Source organism: Tamandua tetradactyla, chromosome 20, assembly GCF_023851605.1.
Source record: "Tamandua tetradactyla isolate mTamTet1 chromosome 20, mTamTet1.pri, whole genome shotgun sequence".
Lineage (NCBI taxonomy): Eukaryota > Metazoa > Chordata > Mammalia > Pilosa > Myrmecophagidae > Tamandua > Tamandua tetradactyla.
Genome location: NC_135346.1, coordinates 62,260,282 through 62,282,280, shown reverse-complemented (window position 1 = coordinate 62,282,280; position 21,999 = coordinate 62,260,282). Strand labels below are relative to the sequence as shown.

Below are 21,999 nucleotides of genomic sequence, written 5' to 3'. Positions count from 1 at the left end.
GCTCATGTTTTCTCCATCCTGACAATGTACACTGCCGAAGTTAGAGGACCTGCCTGTCTGCCTAGGAAGATAAATTGCTTCTGGACACAGGACTGAGTTTTATTCCTCTTTTTGCCCCATGTGCCACACAGCACAGAGCCAAGGGCGTTGTAGGCCTCAGTCATTGCTAAATTCAAGGAAGTGCCCAGGCTCACCCACTGCTGTTGTTCATCTTTATCAACAGCCGGCACCTGCAGGGACCGTGACCCATTGCAAGGAACCACAGCCAGAGAGACAGCAAGAAGGAGGGGGAATATGGAGAAGAGGGTTGCACTCAGGATCCCCTCAGTCCAGGCTGCCCATCAGCTGGGGAACACAGAGCTGGATGTGCTGGCATTTGCTATCCCCATGCCCACCTCTTCAGTCAGGTCCTGACAATCTTTTCTGTCAGCCCAAATTTCCCCCTTGTCAGGAGGATGGAAGAAGAGCGTGGCGACTCCAGCTTGGCTGAGCCATTGAAGCCCTTCACTGCACGCTCGAAGCTGGAATGTGAACTGTGGGATGCAGAGGGGGTGGGGGGCAGGAACTGACCCCCCCATATCCCCATCACCTAGAACAGTGCAACATGGTGTCAAGTCCCAGCCCAAACTTGTTAGCTTGTAGGACCCACACGGGTTACTTCATATGCCTGGATTTATAAATCCCAGCCTATCTTCAAACCCAACTCCAGGGTCACATCCCTGCTTTGGCATTCCCTTCCCACTTAGTGCCATGTTAGCACTCCCTACAATGAACTCCTGGGATACTAGGTATTCAGAGCACCCATTAAAAAAAAAATCTTCATTTGTATGAGGTGCATCTGTCTCCAAAATATTTATGGTTTATTTCGTTTCACATGTTCTTCCCACTCTGAGGCTGCAGGGCACACGACTATGCAGAAGGATCTGCCAACAGTTCAGCCAGTGTCTCTGAACTCCAACCATGGGGGACTGGGATAAACTGGGTCCCTTCAAAGGGGGCCTAACCAAAAAACAGATGTGGCCTCTCTAAGTCAACTCCGCAGATGAACTCACTGCCCTCCTCCTCTACATGGGACATGACTCCCAGGGGTGTAAATCCCTGACAACATGGGACATGACTCTTGGGATGAGCATGGCCCTGGATTCGTGGGATTGAGAAAGCCCTTTTGACCAAAAGGGGGAGAGAAGGGAAGAAAATCAAGTTTCAGTGGCTGAGAGCTTTCAAATAGAGTAGAGAGGTCTTTCTGTAGGTTATTCCTATGTACTATATTGATATACCTTTTCAGTTTTTGGCATATTGGTATAGTTAGAGGGAAATACCTGAAACTGTTGTACTGTAATCCAATAGCCCTGATTCTTGAAGATGATTAAATAACTTTAGAACTTTTAAGGTATGACCATGTGATTGTGAAAAACCTTATGACTGACACTCCCTTTACCCACTGCATGAATAGATGAGTAAGAAAAAAGAAGACAAATGATAAACAAATAATAAGGGGGTAGAGGAGGTATGGGATGGCTTGAGCATTCATTTTTTATTTTTATTCTTATTTTTATATTTTTTGAGTAATGAAAATATTCAAAAATCAATTGTGATGACGAATGTACAACTCTATGATGATACTGTGAACCGCTGATTGCATAATTGGCATGATTATATGGTATGTGAATATATAATATATCTCAATAAAATTGCATTTTAAGAAAAAGAGCCCTAGCCCCTGGTTCTTGTGAATTTGACGTTATTTGCAAGAAATGGTCTTTGCAGATGTAATTAAGTCAAGGATCTCAAGATGAGGTCATTCTGGATTAGGGTGGGCCCTAAATGCAATGACAGGTGACCTTACGAGGGACAGAAAGGGAGGAATCACAGGGAGACCCAGGGAGAAGAAGATCACGTGATGAGAGAGGTAGAGATTGGAGTGATGCATCTATAAGCCGAAGAACCCAAGGGTGGTTGAAAACCACCCGAAACAAGGGGAAAGCCATGGAATCGGTTTCCTCTCAGAGCCTGCGGGAGGAACCAACCTTGCTGATACTTTTGATGTTGGACTTTTGTCCTCCAGAAGCCAGAAAATAAATATTAGTTGTTTTTAGCCACCTAGTTTGTGGTCATTAATTGAGCATTTATTGAACTCCTACTGGATGTGTGATGGCCACCTTAGGAAACGGACAGACCTGCCCTCTATGCTCTGCTTAGTGGTGTGGGTTGAGACTCTGCTAATCAAGTCTGCTTCATCAGTCACCCCTCACTAAAGCTGGCAATGGACTAAAAGAGGGAGAATGTAGGCTGGAGGAGAAATTCCAGATCCTCTCCCTTCAGGGCCACCGCAGCCTCACAGCAGCTCCCTCCAGCACTCACAGAACCAGTCCAGAGACACTACTGCTCTCTGGGTAGTGCCCCTCCTTAGCCCCCCTACTCCAAGCTACTAAGTCTTAATAATTCCAACCTTTCCCCTTTGTTCCCCAGCTACTAGGGTGGAAGCCGCTTCTGACAGGGGCTACCGCCACAGTATTTTAGTGTTCTACTTTGTGCTTTTTGAATTCTTCGATTCTTAGCATCTTCTCTGTCAAAATACCAGTGTGTTTTCTGTCTTTATTGGACACAGACAAAGGCTCAGAGCCCTGACATCTTTGGCTTGGCCCAACAAGGCCTGGCACCAACCTGTCCTAGTTGGAGGAGAGAAGAAGAGGGAGTTGAGGGGGGTCAAATATTTGGGAGGTTGTGAGAAGAAAGGCTGGCATTGATTGAGCTCCCACTGCAAGTTCAACACTAGGCTGAATGTTTTACATATACTCCAAATTCATTTCACAAAATAATCCAATGGTGTACTTTATTTTCATCATTTCATAGGGGATAAAATTGAAGATAAGACAGGTGGATAACTTGCCAAAAGTTGGACACTAATACATGATCAAGTTGAGATTTAGGAGACTGGATGTTTCTCTCAGAGAGGTAGGCTGGAGGAGGGTGAGAAGAGCATGATCCTTGCCTGAAGAAGGTCCCTGTCCCGTGACAGTGATGCTGCCCTTTCCACAATGGGAGTCCCTGAGAGCCCCATGGAAAGTTCAGAGCCATTCAGGGGGCTGGTCATTTCCTATATTTTTCTACACACTCAACAGATAGTCAGAGGATGGTAGTCATGAGTCCAGAGACAGAAGAATGGCTGCAAAGGGCTTGAGAAGGAGATTCCAGAGAATGAGTAGATGTGGGATCCATCAGTCATATTATAAAAGGTGATATTTCTGGCATCACAGTCCAGCAAAATACGCACCAGCCACAGGGGCTCAGAAGGATGCAGGAGTTTCCTAGGATAGGTGAGAGCCCAATATTTCTTCTTGTAAAACTCTACAGCCCAGACACCATGCTTTGGTGACTTGGGAATTCTTCCCTTCCGATCTAAATTTTTGAGACAAACACCTAGATTCCAGGCCTGCCTGTTTCCTACCTCTACTTCCCAGTAAAACCTCCCAGAGATGAATTGCTCCCAGCCTAGAACGCAGGGGTCCTGGTCAAATCTCTCAAGGGTGTCAGGCAAATCCTGTCCAAAGAACAGCCGGCTCACGCTTTTCCGGTCCTCAGACAGGAGGAGTTTGGAATTAGCAGTGTCTGGATCCAGAGATGGGCTCACTGTAGAAAGAGGAGAGGGGCAAGCTTTGGGGATTCAGGGTCTCACTGTGGTTCTGTAAGAATTTGAATCTCAGGGTTTGTCTCCCAGATCTCTCTCCCTTTCTCTGATAGAGATGGAGCCACTGCTGTCTCTGGGAGTCCCTTAACTGTCTCCGTTTTCTGTGCAAGGAGCTTGTCTAAACTTGTCCTAAAACAGCGGCAAGATAACACAAGGCTAGGAATCAGGGGCAGCTTCTTAGTGCCTTTTATGTATGATCTGGCTCATCTCCCAATATTTTGACTATCTTTGTTTTTTGCAGGTTTGTCCTGGTGTTGAAGTGTTGTTGTTTTTTGGTCTGTGGGGGGTGGGGGGTGAGAGAGAGCGAGAGCAATTGAAAGAGGCAGAGCACAAAGGGAAGGCACTGGTGGCTATAGTGTGTTCACCGAAGCAGATGCCGTTCTACAGCTATGGAATAAAAAACGGGCCAGCCACATCTGGAAAACACAAGGAGAGATTTTGACAGCCACAGAAACATTCCCCCAAACAGACATCTATAAGATACACATTTTCTCCCCTGCCCAAATGGTCCTCACGGGCCAACCCTATGATCACAGTGAAGATCTCTGACTTGCTGTCCCATGGGGGATCCAAGCCTTCTTTTCTCCCCACCTCTCTTCAGAACCTTATACACTGGATGGAACTCTGGGAGCTTTTATGACCAGTCCTCAGTCTTACACAATGCCTGGGCATAAGTGCCTGTAAGTGGGAGGGAGGCAGGTGTTTGATGGCCCAGCTGAGTGCCCAGCTATTCCAGAAGCTGCCCTATCAATGCCTAAAATGTCCCTCTGTTTTGGAAAGAGTCTCAGTTTTAAAGCCCTACATGTCTCAGCTTGTTGTTTGTTTTAGTCACCAGATGCCTCCAGTCATTCATTGTTCCTGAACGCTCATTCCCAAATGGCTTGATAGGACTGATGCTTAGTTCTCTACTACTATCAAAAACCTAGATTTCTCTCAGGATGTCTGTATCCTTTATGAGGTAAAACCCTGCTTTCTTTAGCTTTCTGGCATAGGGCACTTGTTTGCTTTCCCTCAATATTCTCATCAACTGTCATTACTACTTCTTGACCATTCCTTTCCCTTTCACTTTCCCAAATCCTTTCTGCATTGATGCTTGGAGTATGTGGATCAAGTTCCTTCACTTCTACTTCCTTATTTTGAATATGACCTGACTTCAAGGTTGGCCTCTTTCCTTCTCTCAATCTCCATGGAGGATGAACCATTTAATACCTTTGTCTCTCAGTTACCGGATTTCTTCTTTACCAGCTACCATGTTTTTAATTCACTGATCTTACTGCTCATCTTTCTGCTTTCTTAATCTTCCTTCTCTTCTTGTCCCGCACAGATTCTTTGGTCCTGAATCATCATGACCTCTCTCTAGCAAGCATGCTCATCAAGGCCCTAAAGCTGGACGAGTGTCCACCAGTCCAACAAAAGAGCCTAGTGGATCCTACAATATCACAAAACTAAACTCACCTTCCTCTATGCTTGATTTCTACTGCACGTCCTCTCCACGCACCTCGAATGTCTTGCCTCATCTCAACCACATTTTCAGTCTATCTTTTCTTCTGCATCAGTCAAGCCCCTCCCTATATGCATGTCTTTGAAACATTGTTCTCCTTTACTCGCTTCCTTTATTTCTCGTTCTTAATGCCTCTTTATTCTGGATCATTCCTTGCAGGCAACAAACATGATCTATTATCTCTTATCTTAAATTAAAGGAAAAAAAAACTTTCCTTGATCTCCACTCTTAAATTTTTAGCTGTTTAATAGTCATTAATTTGGAAACTTCCTACTCAGTAGTCTCTACTTTTTCATCTCCCCTTCACTTCTCTTGCCAGTCATTTTTCTGACCTCATTTTACTCCACTTTTCAGCTAACACAATTGTCCACTCTCTCAATACATTTTATCTCCTGATTTCAGCAGTAAATTATCTCATATTTCTACCGATTTCTCTGTCCATTTTTTCTCTCTCATATGCTAGTACATCCTGCTCTACAAGACCTTTAAATATGGGTTTTTTTTCATGACATTTCTTCTTTGTTCTGTACCTTTCCTTTTCTAGAAATCTTATTCATTTTCATAACCTTAGATATCAGATATATACAATTGACCCCGAATTTGTATCTTTAGTCCAAAGTTCTACTGGCAATCATTTATTCTACATCTCCATTTGGAAGTCTCAAAACATCTTGATCAGAAGAGGCCCAAAACAAATTTTCAGTTCTCTTGCTTAAATCTGTCTCAATTCACCCCGAGGTTTTCCCTTCCAGTTACTCATATACACAAATGTCCATCTTTGGTTTCTCCCTTGCTCTTGCCCCTTCTCTACTTTACATGTAGCTCCAAGACACAATTCATATGTGTTCACTTCTCTTCATCCAATAATGACTCTCCCCTACTTAAAAGCCCTTCTTCATTTTCCACTTGCATTTCAAATAAAATGCAAGTGTCTTGCTGTGGCCTTGGGAGCTCAGCATCATCTGGTCTCTGCTAAACTTTCCAGCTTTCTGTGGTGCTTCTCCTTTACTTGCCTGTCTTCCTCCCCTAGACAGCCTCCCTTTCTGCTTCTTCATCACTACCTTTGGTGTCTGCTCCTCCTATCGCTGGGGAGGGCTCCATCCCCTCCATGGCTGGGATCTCTTGTCATTCAACTCTCATCTTAAATGTCACAATCTCACAGCTGAGTCCTTCCTGATGAGCAAAGCAAATGCTCTCCTGTTAAACTTCATCATTATACTCACTACATTCTTATAGCATTTATTTCAATGTATTTCAGTTTTAATGACAAATTTTCACTGGTTTATGCTCCATGAGAAACATAGGGTATATGCTCCATGAGGACAGGATGAAGCCATTTTTTTTACTAATATAAACACAGTTCCTGAAATATGAAGCCCTCAATAACTATTTTAAATGAATGCATGAATAAATGAATGAGTTCTCACCACCTCCTCCTTGGCTCTTCAACAATTGGCTATGTCCAATTGGGTCCTTCTGACCTTTCCTTCATCTGCCCACATGCCCTTCTCATTCTCTGCCAGGTAGGCCTTTCTGGATCCTTGGCTCACCCTCTCCACAGCCAGACTGAAAGTTCTTAATTTCCCTGTTCTCCATAGAAATAGCTTCTCTTGAGCCCCCTGTCTTAGAAGAGATGACTTTGTCAGTCTCTCCCACATGTAGAACTATCACTGTCATGGGTTCTCCAAGCCTGTCTTTTCTAGAGTCTCAGAAAATTAAAAGGAAAAGAAGAGACGGTCTCTTAAGGCAGCTAAAACCCAACTTTCACAAGGATGTGGCTACCACTCACCAGCATATAGCACAGCATTTTTGCAGTCTGGAAATAAAAGGAGATACGGAAACCACACATGTGCACACACAGGAATAGGCATTGCAATGAGAGCTAAAACCAAAGCCTGAATTTGCTTCCTTGTGATTCGTGCGATCCCCTGCACCTTCTGGGACCCAGGACAGGGATAGCTCTTGGGGTAGCCTATTACAGAGAGACTCCAAGCTTCCAAGGATGTTGCTCACCTTTATAAATTGGGCTAGGCGTCCTCCAACCTGCAATGAAATGGAGAGATGCAATATTATGGGGGTCAGCTTATCAAAATAGGGCAAAAGATCATATCCTGGAAAGCTAGGTCAAAAAAAACCTTACTGAGCTCTACTTGTAGTTGCACTGTAAAAAAGAATAAATGTGTGTTCTTTAAAGCTCAGTAAAAAAAAATGGAGGTACTTTTATTCCTAAGAAAACATGTTTATATAGAATAGTCCATTGGTCCAAATCTTCCCATAAGCCATTCTAAGTATAATACAGTCTTTATAACAAGCCAAGGGACAGTCTTGATTTCCAAAATAGAGGTCTGAAATCTGTCTACAAGTTCCCAACTTCTGAAATGACCTGTGGGAAAATGAATTGACTGATGAGTGAATTAAAGAATCAGTAATGATACTAACATCCACCCCCACTGCCACAACAAATCTTCTGCCCGTGCAGGGATCTGGGCACATTGTTGTATCTCATCCTCACAACCACTTTCAGGATGGCGATGAGAATCAGCTACACTGATAGAGGAGTAAGCTGAGGCTTAACCTTTTGGAGTGTGTCTCAGATTCCTTGGCCAGTATTCATCAAAGTCAGCATTCACATCCAGACCCCTAAGTCTTCATGTGTTAGAGTTGGGGTTCAAGGTAGACCCCTAAGTCAGCATCTGTCAGAGTAGGGGTTCAAGCCTAGACAAACTTAGCCAGCACAAACCAGAGTTGGGGTTCAAGCTGGACACTCAGCCAGCACATATTAGAGTTGGGGTTTAGGCCCAGACTTCTCAACATGTGCCAGAGTTGGGGTTCAAGGCAGACACCTTGACCAGCATGTTCCATAGTCAGGGTTTATCCCAAGATCTGTTTGACTCCAAGCCTACATTACATGCTGTAGTGAAGAATAACCAAGGAAATTCTCAGACATACAAGATATTCACTGGCTATATTATTTGGCATTTCCTAGAATGCAGACTTTCACACATCCTTCAACTGTTACTCTATTTAAGAACACAACATGACTGCCCTAGCACAGGGTCTCTGGTCTGATGGGCACAGTGTCTGAGCAGTGGTCCTCCCCTGTCCTGCCTGTGGTCATAGCAGAGCTCTTATTGGCTTTCCCTGCCCACCATGAGATGCCTGGTCCCAGGTGCTCCTGTGCCCTCTCTCTTCTTCCAGCAGTCGTCTACTTTTTTCCTGTTGACGTTTCCAGAAGACACAGATGGCTCCAGCTATTACAAGTCCAAGTACAACGAGGATTAGAGGTAGGACTATTCTCCACACCGTGGATGGTGACCTCCTGGAGAAGGATTCTAAAGGAGATTCCAGAGAGTCACATGAGTAAAGAATATTGGAGTGAAGGAACTTCTCTTTTCTTAGGAAACATGTACCAAAGGATTGATATTTACAAACTACTCTGAAATGGGTCAGAACAAAACATGTATTATCTGTATAGAGAGACACACTGTAGATAGTAGGAAAGAGAGAAAGAGAAATGAAGAAACAAATGGGGTAAAATGATAAAAATTTGGGAATCTGGATGAAGGATGGACAGGGTTCTCTGTATTATTCTTACAAATTTTCTGTTAGTTTGAAATGATTTAAAAATTAAAATAAAAATTAATATTGGGGAAAACTTTTCTTGTTTTCCTTGGGGCTTTCCCAAGACTTTCAACTCGGAAACACCTCAAACATAAGCACCCGAACTCTGCATCCTCCCTAGAACCCCGCAAGCCAGGTCTGTGGGGGAAGGGTGTAGACAAGGACTTGAAATCTGCTTTCCCTCTTGCTAGGGGACTTGTACCTCTCCCCCAGCTGCCCTTACCACAAGGGCTATGATTTCCTATGCTCAGTTTTTTTTTTTTTTTTTTTGAAAACAAAACTAAATAGAATACTAACCTGGTAGGTAAATCTTAGCCACCTTCCTCTCAGGGAGGAGGGGGTTGGAAACAGAGCAACAGAGGCCCTCCACAGTTTTGTCACTGACAGTCATGTTGGATGCCACAGCAAAGAGCCCACTGGTAGCTGATGCTATGACATTGGTCTCAGAAGGTATCGTATTTCCCTTGAAGTCTGTCCATTCCACCTGGGGCTCAGGGTACCAGCCAGCTGAGGAGCACTCTGCCTGGACAGTGCTGTCGCTGTGACCCCTCATTCTGATTCTGGGTGTTTCTCCCAGTCCTGAAGAAACAGGCATTGGCTTGAATCTTTCCATCTACTGCTGCTACATTAAAAAATGTCCTGATATGTACTAGATAATTTTCATACACTACCCTGTTAAATATTTATACCCCCAATATATAGCTCCCATTTTACAGATAAAACAGAATGTATCAAAACAAACAAACAAAAAATACTGGGAAGTTTAAATAAGCTTTACAAATCACAAAGTTAGCAAATGTGGGAAATAGGATTTGAACCCAGGTTTTCTGACTTCAAAGCTTAATCTCTGGAATTGCCAAGGAACTTCTCTCCAAATCCTACAAACATTCTCACTGTTCCTTCCTCTCTCTCTCTCTCTCTCTCTCTCTCTCTCTAGTGTAACGGTGTAATGAAAGGAAGGAAAATTAGAAAACATATCTGTGCATTAAGGACTCTGTATTCCAGCAAACTGTCAATATACAAAGCCTCTTGGAAGTGTGCCTTGTGAAAAGGCTAATGCTTTATTGGAATTTTGGCCATAAACATGATTATCATTGAGACTGAAAAGTTTGTAAGCAAAACTTGTTGTTTGATCACATGGCAACAAGATGTCCAAACAAACAAACAAACAAACAACTCCCTTACCTGCTACCTTCAACCACAGTGTGGCTTTCGAAGAAACTTTGCCATCTTTGAAACGGCAGTGATATGTTCCATTATCAAAACTTGTGACATTGTATATCCTCACTGCAGCTTTGCCCTTGGCAACATCCTCGCCCACAAAAGCTATTCTCCCCTGATACTCTTCCATCTGCTCTTTATGCGCATCTTTCCCCTTCTCATACACATACACGGCAGGAGAGGGGCGGTCCCTGTACCATCTCAGCTCCATGTCCTCGACGCTGATAATGGGATTCAGGTGACATGGTAACTCTGTATAGTTCCCCATTACGACCAGAAGGGGTTCTTTAGGTCCAATGACGTAAAAATCGGCTTTTCCTTTAACAGGCAGATTCAAAAGAACCATATTAGTGCATCTGTGAGAAGCCTTCTCCCACCCTGCCCCACATTCATCTCTAAGAATTTAAGGATTCCGGGAACGCTAAGCTGAAATAGAAGGCATCATCTTAATTTTTCTTTGGGTTTTTCTCTTATTCTATTGGAGCTCCTCCTAAAGGTGAAAAGGGAATGTTCTCCTACCATTTGCACATATGATGCTGGGTAGTGGCTGCAGGACGATAAGGATGACGAAGCAGCAAGGCAGAAAGTTATCTTGAAAATGTGTCTTTGCCATCACAGTCCAGGGCATCCGAGTTTGGGGGAGGGAAGATCACCCCAGAAGACTAATAGAAGCAAAGGGAAAATCACCTTGGAAAAGAAAGACCACCTTTAACCATCTCTTTCACTCAGTCTCAGCAAGGTATTTATCCCAGAAACAGACAGTAATCCTCATCTACTCTTGTGTTACATGTATGACTTTCCTCTTGCAATACGTCACCAGAACCCTATGACAGAGTTCCACAAATACATCCTTGAATGTGGACAGGCTTCATCTTCTTACGTACTCATATAAGGGTTTTTAATGCATCTCCGTTCACATACTGGAGTGCAACACGGGAAAGCTAGTGCAGAAAACTCAAGCTCTGATTAAGCAAATCAGAAATGAAACGTATTTACTGATTCCCTGAAAGCTTTCAGTTTTCTTGTCTGCTGACTACTGGGCATTATAATGAACTTCTGTAGTTGAAATGACAGAAACCTATTGCCCCTCCCCCAAATTCATTGGCCAGGATACTTACTCCAAGATGCTCAGTAAATTTTCACTCATTACATTTTAAATTAATCAACCTGTTAAGTTAATTAATAAGAAATTATGTTCTTAAATATTCATGTTGTTTTCAGATAAGTCTATTCAGTTCTTACCTTTTAGGAAAGCCCCCGGGGATTCTCTGGCATTGAGGAAGAGGTAAGAATGGACAAACAAAGCCATCGTTGAGTGCCTTTAACACAGAAACTACTTACCCAGCCCGAAGTTGAGCTGCAGGATTCCAAGGGAAACTCGGTTGACATTGAGGGAATTGACTTAATGCCCCATAAACTCCAGGAGGAGCGTAATCCTGATAAGCCTCATTGACCGCCAGCAATAATAAGACAGGGAGCTTGGAAATCTGTTAGAAGCAGCCAAGTCCCCCAGTTTCTATAGAATCCTTCTATTACTTTTTGCAAAATAACCAACTGTGCCTTTTTGGCAGTCGCAACAGAAAAAAATAAGGGTTTCCTAAGGGGTGTGGTCCAGCATATGAACATATTGAAGTTCGAGGAGAAAAGACCTTGTCAGCAGAAGATAAGCCCATGGAGGGAGGGATGGCTGTCAGGGCCAGCACTGGGTAACCACTACGAGCCCCGAGAAGGAGACACTGATCTTGGCTGCTAGGATCCAGGCCAATGGCAGAAGCTGGTAAATCCAGATAAAGTTTCTCGGCTATCAACAGAACTTCAGTCTTGCATGAGCTTGGCTCAAGTCCTTGGGAATGTTTTTCATGATCTTGTTGAAACTGGACTAAACTCAGCATTTTCTAAGAAGATACTTGTCTGGCAATTCACACTCATTTTGAAAGTAGAGGCAACCTCCTTCCACCTCCCTTCCTTATCCCCTGTGGCCAGGGGCTCCTGGGAAGCCTGACTCCAACCCAGGCTTAAGACAGTCACCTTGACTGTCCACAAATGAGTAAGATGATTGACTGAAACATACCCTTTCCCATTTTCCCCTAGTGTTAACTCGAAAGTGTGGACATTTTCCTAAAAGAGCTTGGAGGGTAAAGAGCTACAAGGAAGATCCTGAAGATGAGCATTGTGGGATTAAAGAGTGGCTTCAGGAAGGTATGAAGTTGTGAGGCATGCAACTAGGTCAATGATACTTGAGGACAGTATGTTGAATGAAATGAGCCAGAAACAAAATGACAAACATTATAATGCCTCACTAATATGGACTAACTATAATGTATGAACTCTGAGAATTGAATTTGAGACCATAGGTTCTCAGGGGAAGGCTTGTTGTAAAGGTTCCTAGATTGTAAGCTCTCATAGAAAGTCACATTTATTCCTGAGTTGTAAAGGTTACTTCTAAATTATAAGATGCTGAGCTCTTTGTGTATAATTTGGCCTGACCCCGGAACTTTAGGTATCTGTGTGACATCTGAGACTCAAAACTAAAGTTCAGGAGCTAAGAAAGTCTGCATTGCTCTATACAACAACAGTTACAAAAGCTGAAAAAGAGGTCAGATTTCAATTAGGGAAATGAATGAAGCATATCTGGCTGGGACCAAGATAAATCAAACTAAAGGGTAAAGGCTAATATTGACTGTATTATTGTTTGTTTGTTCTTTTTTTTATTTTAAAGCAGAATAAAATAGGACAACTGAAAGTCCCTGGTTTCCTATACAGCTCTGAAAGAGTTGACAGACAACTGCCAATCTCGTTTCCTATCCACCTCTTAAAAGAATTAATGGACAACTACAAGTCTCTTGTTTCTTATCTAGCTTCGAGGGAATTAATGCAAAGCTGTAAACTTCAGCAGCAAATTTCATGGGACAAAAATTTCCCCATAAAGTCCTCACACCTCCCCAATCCATCAAAGCTTGTAAAATCATGGGCACAAAGCAAACTCAGCTAATGACAGAAAGCCTGGAGTTGTAAAAATTGTTAAACATCTGCCCAAAGACAAATTTTGGATACCTAAAGGGCTGGCCACAGGCATCAATAGTTATCTCTTCCTGAAACAGTACAAATCACTCAGGTTTGTAAAGGTTACTGTGGAAACCTGATATCACAAAATCTCCCTATCAAACAAGATAACCCACTCCCACTCAGTGCTTGTTTCTACCTTGAACACACCTGTGTCATCTTTTTAACATGTACTCTTTCTTTCTCTTTAATAAACTTAGCACTCATTCTTACTGACTCTCTCGTCTCTAAATTCTTTTAGTGTTGAGAGTCCCGAACTTGGAATAGGGCTCAGCTGGCACCATTGTCAGCTGGACACCAGTTACATTGTAAAATATAACATATACAAAAAAGCAAAACATGTCCATGTACATTTTAACAAGTAGTTCTAGAATAGATTTCAAAGTTTTGTATGGGTTACAGTTCCACAATTTCAGGTTTTTCCTTCTAGCTGTTCTAGGACACTTGAGACTACAAGGAATATCAATATAATGATTCCGCAGTTATACTCATTCGTTTAATCTTGTCTTCTCTGTTATAACTCCTCCCTTTTCTTTGATCCTTCCCCCAATCATTAGGGATAATTGGCTATGCCCATTTTACATTTTTCATCTTGAAAAGGGGTGTTTGTAATAGAGAATAGGGGAAAATAACCAGTTGATGGTCTTGGAGAGGCTGGCCCCTCTGAACTTCAGGACTTATCTGGCCTAGAAACCATCTGGAGGTTATAGGTTTCTGGAAAGTAAACTTAGTGTATGAAACTTTTATAGAGTCTCAGATAAAGCCTTAGGTGTTCTTTAGGGCTAACAGGAATGATGTTGGTTGGGGTTTGGCAAACCAAGGTAATTAGCAATTTCCAGCGTGCATAAAAGTAGACTCCAAAATAGCCTCTTGACTCTATTTGAACTCTCTTAACCACTGATACCTTACTTTGTTACATTTCTTTCCCTCCTTTTGGTCAGGAAGGCATTGTCAATCCCATGGTACTAGGGTCAGGCTTATCCCGGGGAGTCATATCCCACATTGCTAGGGAGACTTTCACCCCTGGATGTCATGTCCTACATCAGGGCGGGGGGGCGGGGGATGATTTTCCTTGCAGAGTTGGGCTTAGAAGAGAGAGACCACAACTGAGCAACAAGAGTTTTTTCTGGAAGTAACTCTTAGTCATAACTACAAGTAGGCTTATTTTCTCTGCTACAGAAGTGAGTTTCATAAAAGCAAGCCTCAAGATCAAAGGGCTTGTCCCATTAACTTGAGAATCCCAAATGTTTGAAACAGTATTAGGGGTTTCCCAGGTGGGAAAGTTTAATAGTTCCATATTTTTTCTCCAGTCCTTCAAGGGACTTTGCCAATACTTTGAAATGATCTGCCCACCATCCTCTGGGATGTATCTGGGTATTACATTAAACTATATGGAATTACATGCCCTCTTTCCCATTCTGGGCTCCATGTCTTTGGGTTGTTTAAATGAGCTATCCAGGCAGGTTGAATCAGACTGTGTGCTGCAGAAAATTTAAGTTTTGTCCAAAGGAAACCTTGCTTCCTTTGGTCTTTTACAGCAGGTGGAGCTCTAATATACAGGCTATATCTTCCTTTGCCCTGTACTCTGATTTACCTTAGCCCCAACCAGATCAGCTTTGTTCTTATCTCTAATTGAAGACTGATCTCTTTTACAGTTTCTTTAACAGTTATTGTATGTAGCAATGTTGAGTTTCGGAGCTGCAGAACTCCAACTCTGAGTTGTAGGTGTCACACTGGTAGTCAAAGTTCCAGGGAAGTACCAGGTTATACACATAAAGCACAGCATCTCAGAATCTAGAAATAACACAACTGCGGACTAAATGTGACTGCTGTATGAGCTTACAATCTAGGCCCTAATTTACTTGTCAGTATTCTCTAAAAGCAACCATCCGATATTTGCTCTTTTGTTTCTGGCTTATTTTGCATAACATAATGTCCCCAAGGTTCATTCACTTTATTGCATGCCACATGACTTGGCTCCTTTCTGTAGCCACACAACTTTCCAACATATCTATCCACCGCAGTTTGCCTTCTGGCTTCTCAGTCAATGAATATTTCAGGCACCTCCATTCATTAGGCATCATGGATAATGTTCAACATAAAAAATCTGTGTATTACAGGATCCTCACTTAGTTGTATAATCATCAACACTCCCAATTTTAGACAATTTCATTGTTCCAAAGAGAAAAATAACAGATAAACACACTGTCACCAAGTAGCAAATCAAATCCCCCTAACTCTTGTCCCCCCCCACAATTATTCCCCTGATATTGCTGTGGCACTGTTGATGTCTTCCTGTTCATTATAGGTCATTTTATGCGGTAGTAGTTTCCCCACAATGCTCCTCTATTATTGACTCAGTACAAGATTCATACCTTTGAAGTAGTTCATTCAGGAACTTATTTATATTTGTGATTGTGTTTTAAACTTCAAATTCTGTGTGAGACCAAAGGAAGAGATTTTTTGGGGTGCAAATTTTATATTTTTGGTAGTACTATCTAATTTAACTTGCATGGTCAATTTATTTGAACACTTTAATTACATGGAACCTTGTAATTATGCGTGAGGTTTTCTTGTTTTTTACAGGTTAATGTGATGCCCTGATACATCCTGGAGTAATTTGGGCAGAGAATAAAAAAGTATTTGCAAAGTTTCCTTGAGGAATTGGGTAAAAATGTGGAAATAACCTTTTCTACCTGGAGAATTCTATATATTCTCGCAAGCACTGGGAACTACCAATTTAATAGGTGGAGTCCTCAACCTTGGGGCTTACCCTTATGAAACTTATTCCTGCCAAGGAGAAGCTAAGCTCACTTTTAATGATCCCTAACAGTCACTCCCAGAGAACCTCTTTTGTGGCTCAGATGTGGCCTCTCTCTCTAAGCTAACTCAGTATGTGAACTCACTGCCTCCCCCCTACACGTGACATGACTCACAGGGATGTAAATGTCTCTGGCCACCTGGGACAGGATTGTCAGGGAGGAACCTGGACCTAGCATTGTGTGATTAAGAAAGGTCACTTCACCAAAAAGGGGAAGACAATGAAACAAGATAAAGTATGAGTGGCTGAGAGATTTCAAATAGAGTTGAGAAGTCATTCTGGAGATCATTCTTATACTTTATATGGATATCCATTTTTAGTTTTTAGTGAATTAGAATAGCTAGAAGGAGATGCCTGAAGCTGTTGAACAGTATTCCAGTAGCCTTGATTCTTGAAGACAGTTTCACAGTGTGCCCGTGTGATTGTGAAAACCTTGTGACTGACACTCACTTTATCCAGTGTATAGACAGATGGCTACAAAAATAAGGACAAAAATAATAATAATAATAGGGGAAGATACAGGGTATGGGATGTCTTCGCTGTTTTTTTTTCATTTTTATTTTTATTCTTATATGTATTTTTTTGGAGTAATGAAAATGTTCAGAAATTGATTGTGGTTATGAATGCACAACTATATGATGATACTGTGAACCACTGATGGTACACTCTGGATAATTATAGGATATGTGAAAATATCACAATAGAATTACGTTTAAAATCTCATCAACTTTAACAGGAATTTTTATGGCCCTTTGGCACTTTCTTCAGAAGTGTAATATGTTGGTTCTCCAGCCTCTGTGTAGTCTCTTGGGGTTGCCAGAATGGGTAAAGAGTTTCTGTTTGGTACAAGGTGCTGTATGTTCTCCTCGTCCACCTGCACTGGGTCCCCCATAGCACCCCGTGGCCCAGGTTTGTGCCATCTGTGAGAACATAGGTACAGTGTGTCATCTGGCTTTTTCAGACTGCTGGAGCCATGGGCTGTCTGAGGCATAGTGTGGACAGTGCCTCCTCCCAGCCTTGCTCCTTGGGCCCTGAGGCAGGCATGCTTGGTGTAGGTTCTCTGAAAGCCCCTTTTGGAAACAGCTGTACTAGGATTTCCTCAGCAAACCCTCTGTCCTACAAATCCGACTAAGTCCATGGAAACAGACTTGGAGGACAAATCTTTCTCTCCCATTTTTCGCACTCTTCCCTATCTCCCTGCACAAATCTCCTACTTCTGTTTCCCCTGGGACAGTTTGCACAGAATTCTTTTGAAATTAAGCCTTTAAAATGGTATACCTCCAAATCATTGATCATTTGGCTCAACTCCCTTGAATCGTAAATAAAATTCCTGAGACTTTATCACTTTTATATACAGAGTGCCTAGTCTGGGTCTCAATGAGTAGCTTGCAGTAAGTATGACCTCTTCATATTATCTCCAGACCCCTCATTCTTCCATGTGAAAAGTTTATTTTTCTCAATATTAGGTAAGGTGTTATGTAAATGTAGTTGTAAGATCCTCTTATATCTAGTTTCTCAAGAAATCCCTCCTACCTAGAAATTTCAGAGTTGCTTTGGTCTTATGCTTTTAAAGCAGTTATTTGCTGAATAAGCAAATATGGCTGAGTGCAATAAAGTGTGAAAACATGGGTTCACAATCCCAGAAGTCACAAAACTCAGTGGAAGAAAATATGAAAACCAGATCCTTCAAGTTGGGGAGGAGAGTACAGCAGGGGAGGGTGATAGGAAGGTTGGACGGTTTAGGACTTCAGGGGAGAAGAAAAAAGATGAGAAGGGATAGAATAAATGTTTTGAACAGAAGAGAACAAAAATCAACGAAATAAATGGGGTTGGGCCAATCAGGATCAAATAATAATTATTCTTCCAAAAATAACTTTGCTTTGTTAAATACTTTCCATGCCAGTCACTGTCCACTTTGCTTGGAATAGACTGATGAATAGCATGAATGAAAATATCTCTTACCAGGGTGGTACAGTGGTGGTTCAGTGGCAGAATTCTCACCTGCTGAGCTGGAGACCAGGGCTCGATTCCTGGAGCCTGCCCATGCCAGAGCATGTAACTTACCTCAGAAGCTTACATTTCATCAATGTATTTAAAGGTGTGTAGCAAGTCATATTTTTTGGATAAATGCATGGAAATACGTCTGAAATTGGAGAATATTAATATTAAAATATAAATATGCCTTTTTGAAGTTTCTTCTTCAGTTTTAATGAATGCTTGGCATGCTTGGCTATAATGGTTCAAGAAAAGCACCTGCTCTATGCTGGGTATGTCAGACACAAAACCATGTCTCAGAGCTACAAACAAGTAAGATTCCTTAACCTTCTCAGGGACTCCAGGATGATAGAGAAATCCTGGGGTAGAAACATACTGCATCTGTCTTCCTCCTTTTTAAAAAATAACAGCTTTAATAAGATATAATTCACATACCACACAATTTACTCTTTTCAAGTGTACAAATCAATATTTTCCCCTGTATTCAGAGATATGTGCAGCCATCACCACAGTCAATTAGGACATTTTCATCACCTCTTGAAAGTATGTTGGATTTTGTCAAATGCTTTTTTATGTGTCTATTAGATGGTCATGTATTCTTTGCTTTTTATTCAATTGGTATGGTTGAATTAATTGACTTTTACCTCATAATAATTGATTTTTTAATATGAAACCAAGCTTCCATACATGGGATTAATCCCACTTGGTCATAGTGTATAACTCTTTTCACATGTTTCTGGATTCAATTTGCCATGTTATTTATTTTTTTTTTTTGGTGATTTTTGCATTCATATACATGAGAGATATTAGTCTGTAGTTTTCCTTACTTGGGATGTATTTGTCTGGTTTGGTATCAGAGAAATATCAGCCTCCTAGAATTAGTTGGGAAATATTCCCTCCTGTTCTTTTGAAGAGTTTGTTTTGAAGAGTTTCTGAAAAATTGAAACTGTTTCTTTAAATGTGTGATACAATTCAGCAGTGATGCCCTCTGGCCCCAGGCATTTCTTTGTGGGTAGTGCTTTGATTACCAATTCACTCTCTTTATTTGTTACAGGTCTATGCAAATAGTCTATTTCTTCTTGAGTCTGGTTGATTCTTTTTAAGGAATTTGTCCATTTTATCAAAATTGTCTGATGTACTGTAATACAGTTATTTATAGTATTCCTGTATAAGACTTTAATTTCTGTAAGGTTGGTAGTAATGCTTCTCTTTAATTTCTGATTCTAGCGTTTGGAATTTTCTCTCTTTTTCTTAGTCAATTTAACTAAAAGTTTGCCAGTTTTGTTGATGTTTTAAATGAACCAGCTTTTGGTTTAATTAGTTTCTCTCATTTTTAAATACTCTACTTAATTAATTTCCACTCTGATCTTTATTATTTCTTCCTTTTTGGTGGCCTTGGGTTTGTTTGCTGTTCTTTTCCAGTGTCTTCAGGTGAATGGTTGGGCTTACTGATTTGAAACCTATTTCTTTAATATAGATATTCAGAGCTATAAATTTTCATTTAAGCACTGCTTTAGCTGCATCCCATAAGTTTTGTCACACTGTGTCCTTACATTCATCCATCTGAAAGTATTTTCAAATTTCCCTTTTGATTTCTTTGGCCAATTGGCCATATGGTAATGTGTATTTAAATCTTTAATTTCTTTAAATCTTTAATTTCTTATACTAATATCTAATTTCATCCCATTGTAGTTAGCGCATATATGTTGTATGTATTATTTCTATCCTTTAAAATTTATGAATGTTTGTTTTGTGGCCCAGCATATGATCTATCCTTTAAAATTTATGAGTGTTTGTTTTGTGGCCTAGCATACTAGGTAAAAACATATATTGTGATGTTGTTGGGTGAAGTGCTATATAGACATATATTAGGTCTAGTTGGTTTATAGTTTGGTCAAGTATTCTATTTCTTTATTGATCTTCTGCCTTGTTGTTCTATCCACAATTAAAATTGGCGTATTGAAGTATCCAACTATACTATTGATAGTTGACTATTTCTTCCTGTCATGGTTAGGGACAGGTGTCAACTTGGCCAAGTTATGGTACCTGTTCATCTGATTGGGCAAGCGCTGGCCTGTCTGTTGCAATGAGGACATTTCATAGGATTAGGTCATGATCACGTCAGCTACATCCACAGCTGATTCCATTTGTAATCAGCCAAAGGGGAGTGTCTTCTGCAATTAGTGATGCTAAATCCAATCATGGGAAGCCTTTTAAGGAGGACTCAGAGGAGACAGGTTGCATTCCTGCTTTGGCTGGTGAGCCTCTCCTGTGGAGTTCATCCAGGCCATCCATTGGAGTCATCGGCTTCGCAGCCTGCCCTGTGGATTTTGGACTCTGCGTTTCTACGGTCATGTGAGACACTTTCATAAATTTTATATTTGCAAGTGTTCCCTGTTGATTCTGTTTCTCTAGAGAACCCTAACTAATACATCTTGGTACCAGGAGTGGTTCTTAAGGAACAGAATCTTAAAAATGGGTTTTTATGAATGGTTTTCTACTCTGACTGGGCTCAGAGACACTAAGGACTCTGATTCCCGTAATCAGAATGACACTCCCAGTCCATGGACTGAGTTGGCAAAGGAGATAGTCAAAATATCATCATTCGATTCTCCTAATGCTTCGCTTGTACGAAGCCAGACTCTGGGGGATAATGTTTTTGACACCTTTACAGAGTTTTGTAGAAATAAGAGTTATAGAGATGTTGGTTGGTTGTTGTTAGATACACTGTCTACATTAAAGGGTGAAAGGGAAAGCTTAAGTGCCGTCTGAAAGATGTAGAGGTTTCTATGAGTATCCTGAAGGAAAATTTTATTTCCTGTAGCCATAGACTTGAGATCTCTGAAAATCAGACTCAGAATCTTATTGTTAGAGTAGCAACTTTACAACACAAACTGAAATCTCAGTCTTGCATGGTGTCTGCCGTTAAAGTGAGGGCATTGATTGGAAAGGAGTGGGACCCTGAAAAATGGGATGGTGACATATGGATTGATAATGATGTTGGGGGTGAGGTTGAAACCCTAGACCATGCTGAGCCTTCTTTAGATAACCCTGTAATAGTCTGCCCTGAGGACATAGCCGCCCCACCTCCAGCCTGCCTTGAGGAATTGGCCACCCAACCTCCTCCTGAAGGGATTAGCCCTAGAGTTATTAATCCTGTTTCACCAGATGAAACTGCAAATGAAAGCCCTGAAGCAAATGGCTTGGAAGATATTTCTAATTCTTTTCATGACCCACCCCAACCACCCCTCATTTCTTCTAGACCTATAACTAGACTAAAGTCCCAACAGGCCCCTAAAGGTGAGGTACAAAGTATCACACATGAGGAGGTACGTTATACTCCAAAAGAACTGTGTGAGTTTTCCAATTTATATAGACAGAAATCAGGGGAATATGTGTGGCAATGGATTTTAAGAGTGTGGGATAATGGTGGGAGGAATATAAGGCTGGATCAGGCTGAATTTATTGATATGGGCCCACTAAGCAGAGATTCTGCATTCAATGTTATAGCTAGAGCAGTTAGAAAAGGTGTTAACAGCTTGTTTGGGTGGTTGGTTGAAACATGGATCAAAAGGTGGCCAACATTACCTGAGGTTGAAATGCCAGAACTGCCCTGGTATAATGTAGATGAGGGGATCCAGAGGCTTAGAGAGATTGGGATGTTAGAGTGGATTCATCATGCAAAGCCTGCTCTTACACCCCAGGAATGTCCAGAAGATGCACCTTTTACCAGAACAGTGAGAAATAAGTTTGTGAGACTAGCACCATCATCCCTCAAGAGCTCTGTGGTTGCACTTCTCTGTAGGTCAGATATTACTGTAGGAACTGCTGTCACTGAGCTGGAATCCTCTAACACAATGGGGATGACAGGATCCCGAGTTGGCAGAAGCCAGGTGGCAGCACTTAATCACCAAAGACAGGGTAGACGCGGCTATTATAATAGACAACAAACTCAAAGGAGGCATCAAAATTATATGACACGCAGAGATTTGTGGCATTGGCTAGTAAATCATGGGGTGCCTAGAAATACAATAGAAGGGCAGTCTACTAAATTTTTGTTGAAGCTGTATAAACAAAAGGGTTCTAGGT

At 41.5% G+C, this 21,999-nt stretch overlaps 1 protein-coding gene across 1 annotated transcript; it reads right to left on the bottom strand.

The window, feature by feature from the left end:
- Positions 1-2,830: 2,830 nt before the first annotated feature.
- Positions 2,831-11,675, bottom strand: LOC143664666 (putative butyrophilin-like protein 10). The gene is given in 7 exon segments (XM_077138121.1): positions 2,831-3,630; positions 7,203-7,232; positions 8,339-8,521; positions 9,108-9,389; positions 9,996-10,349; positions 10,551-10,718; positions 11,373-11,675. Coding segments are annotated over 6 exon segments (1,641 nt in total). The 5' UTR covers positions 10,660-10,718; positions 11,373-11,675; the 3' UTR covers positions 2,831-2,947.
- Between the last annotated feature and the right edge of the window lie 10,324 nt (positions 11,676-21,999).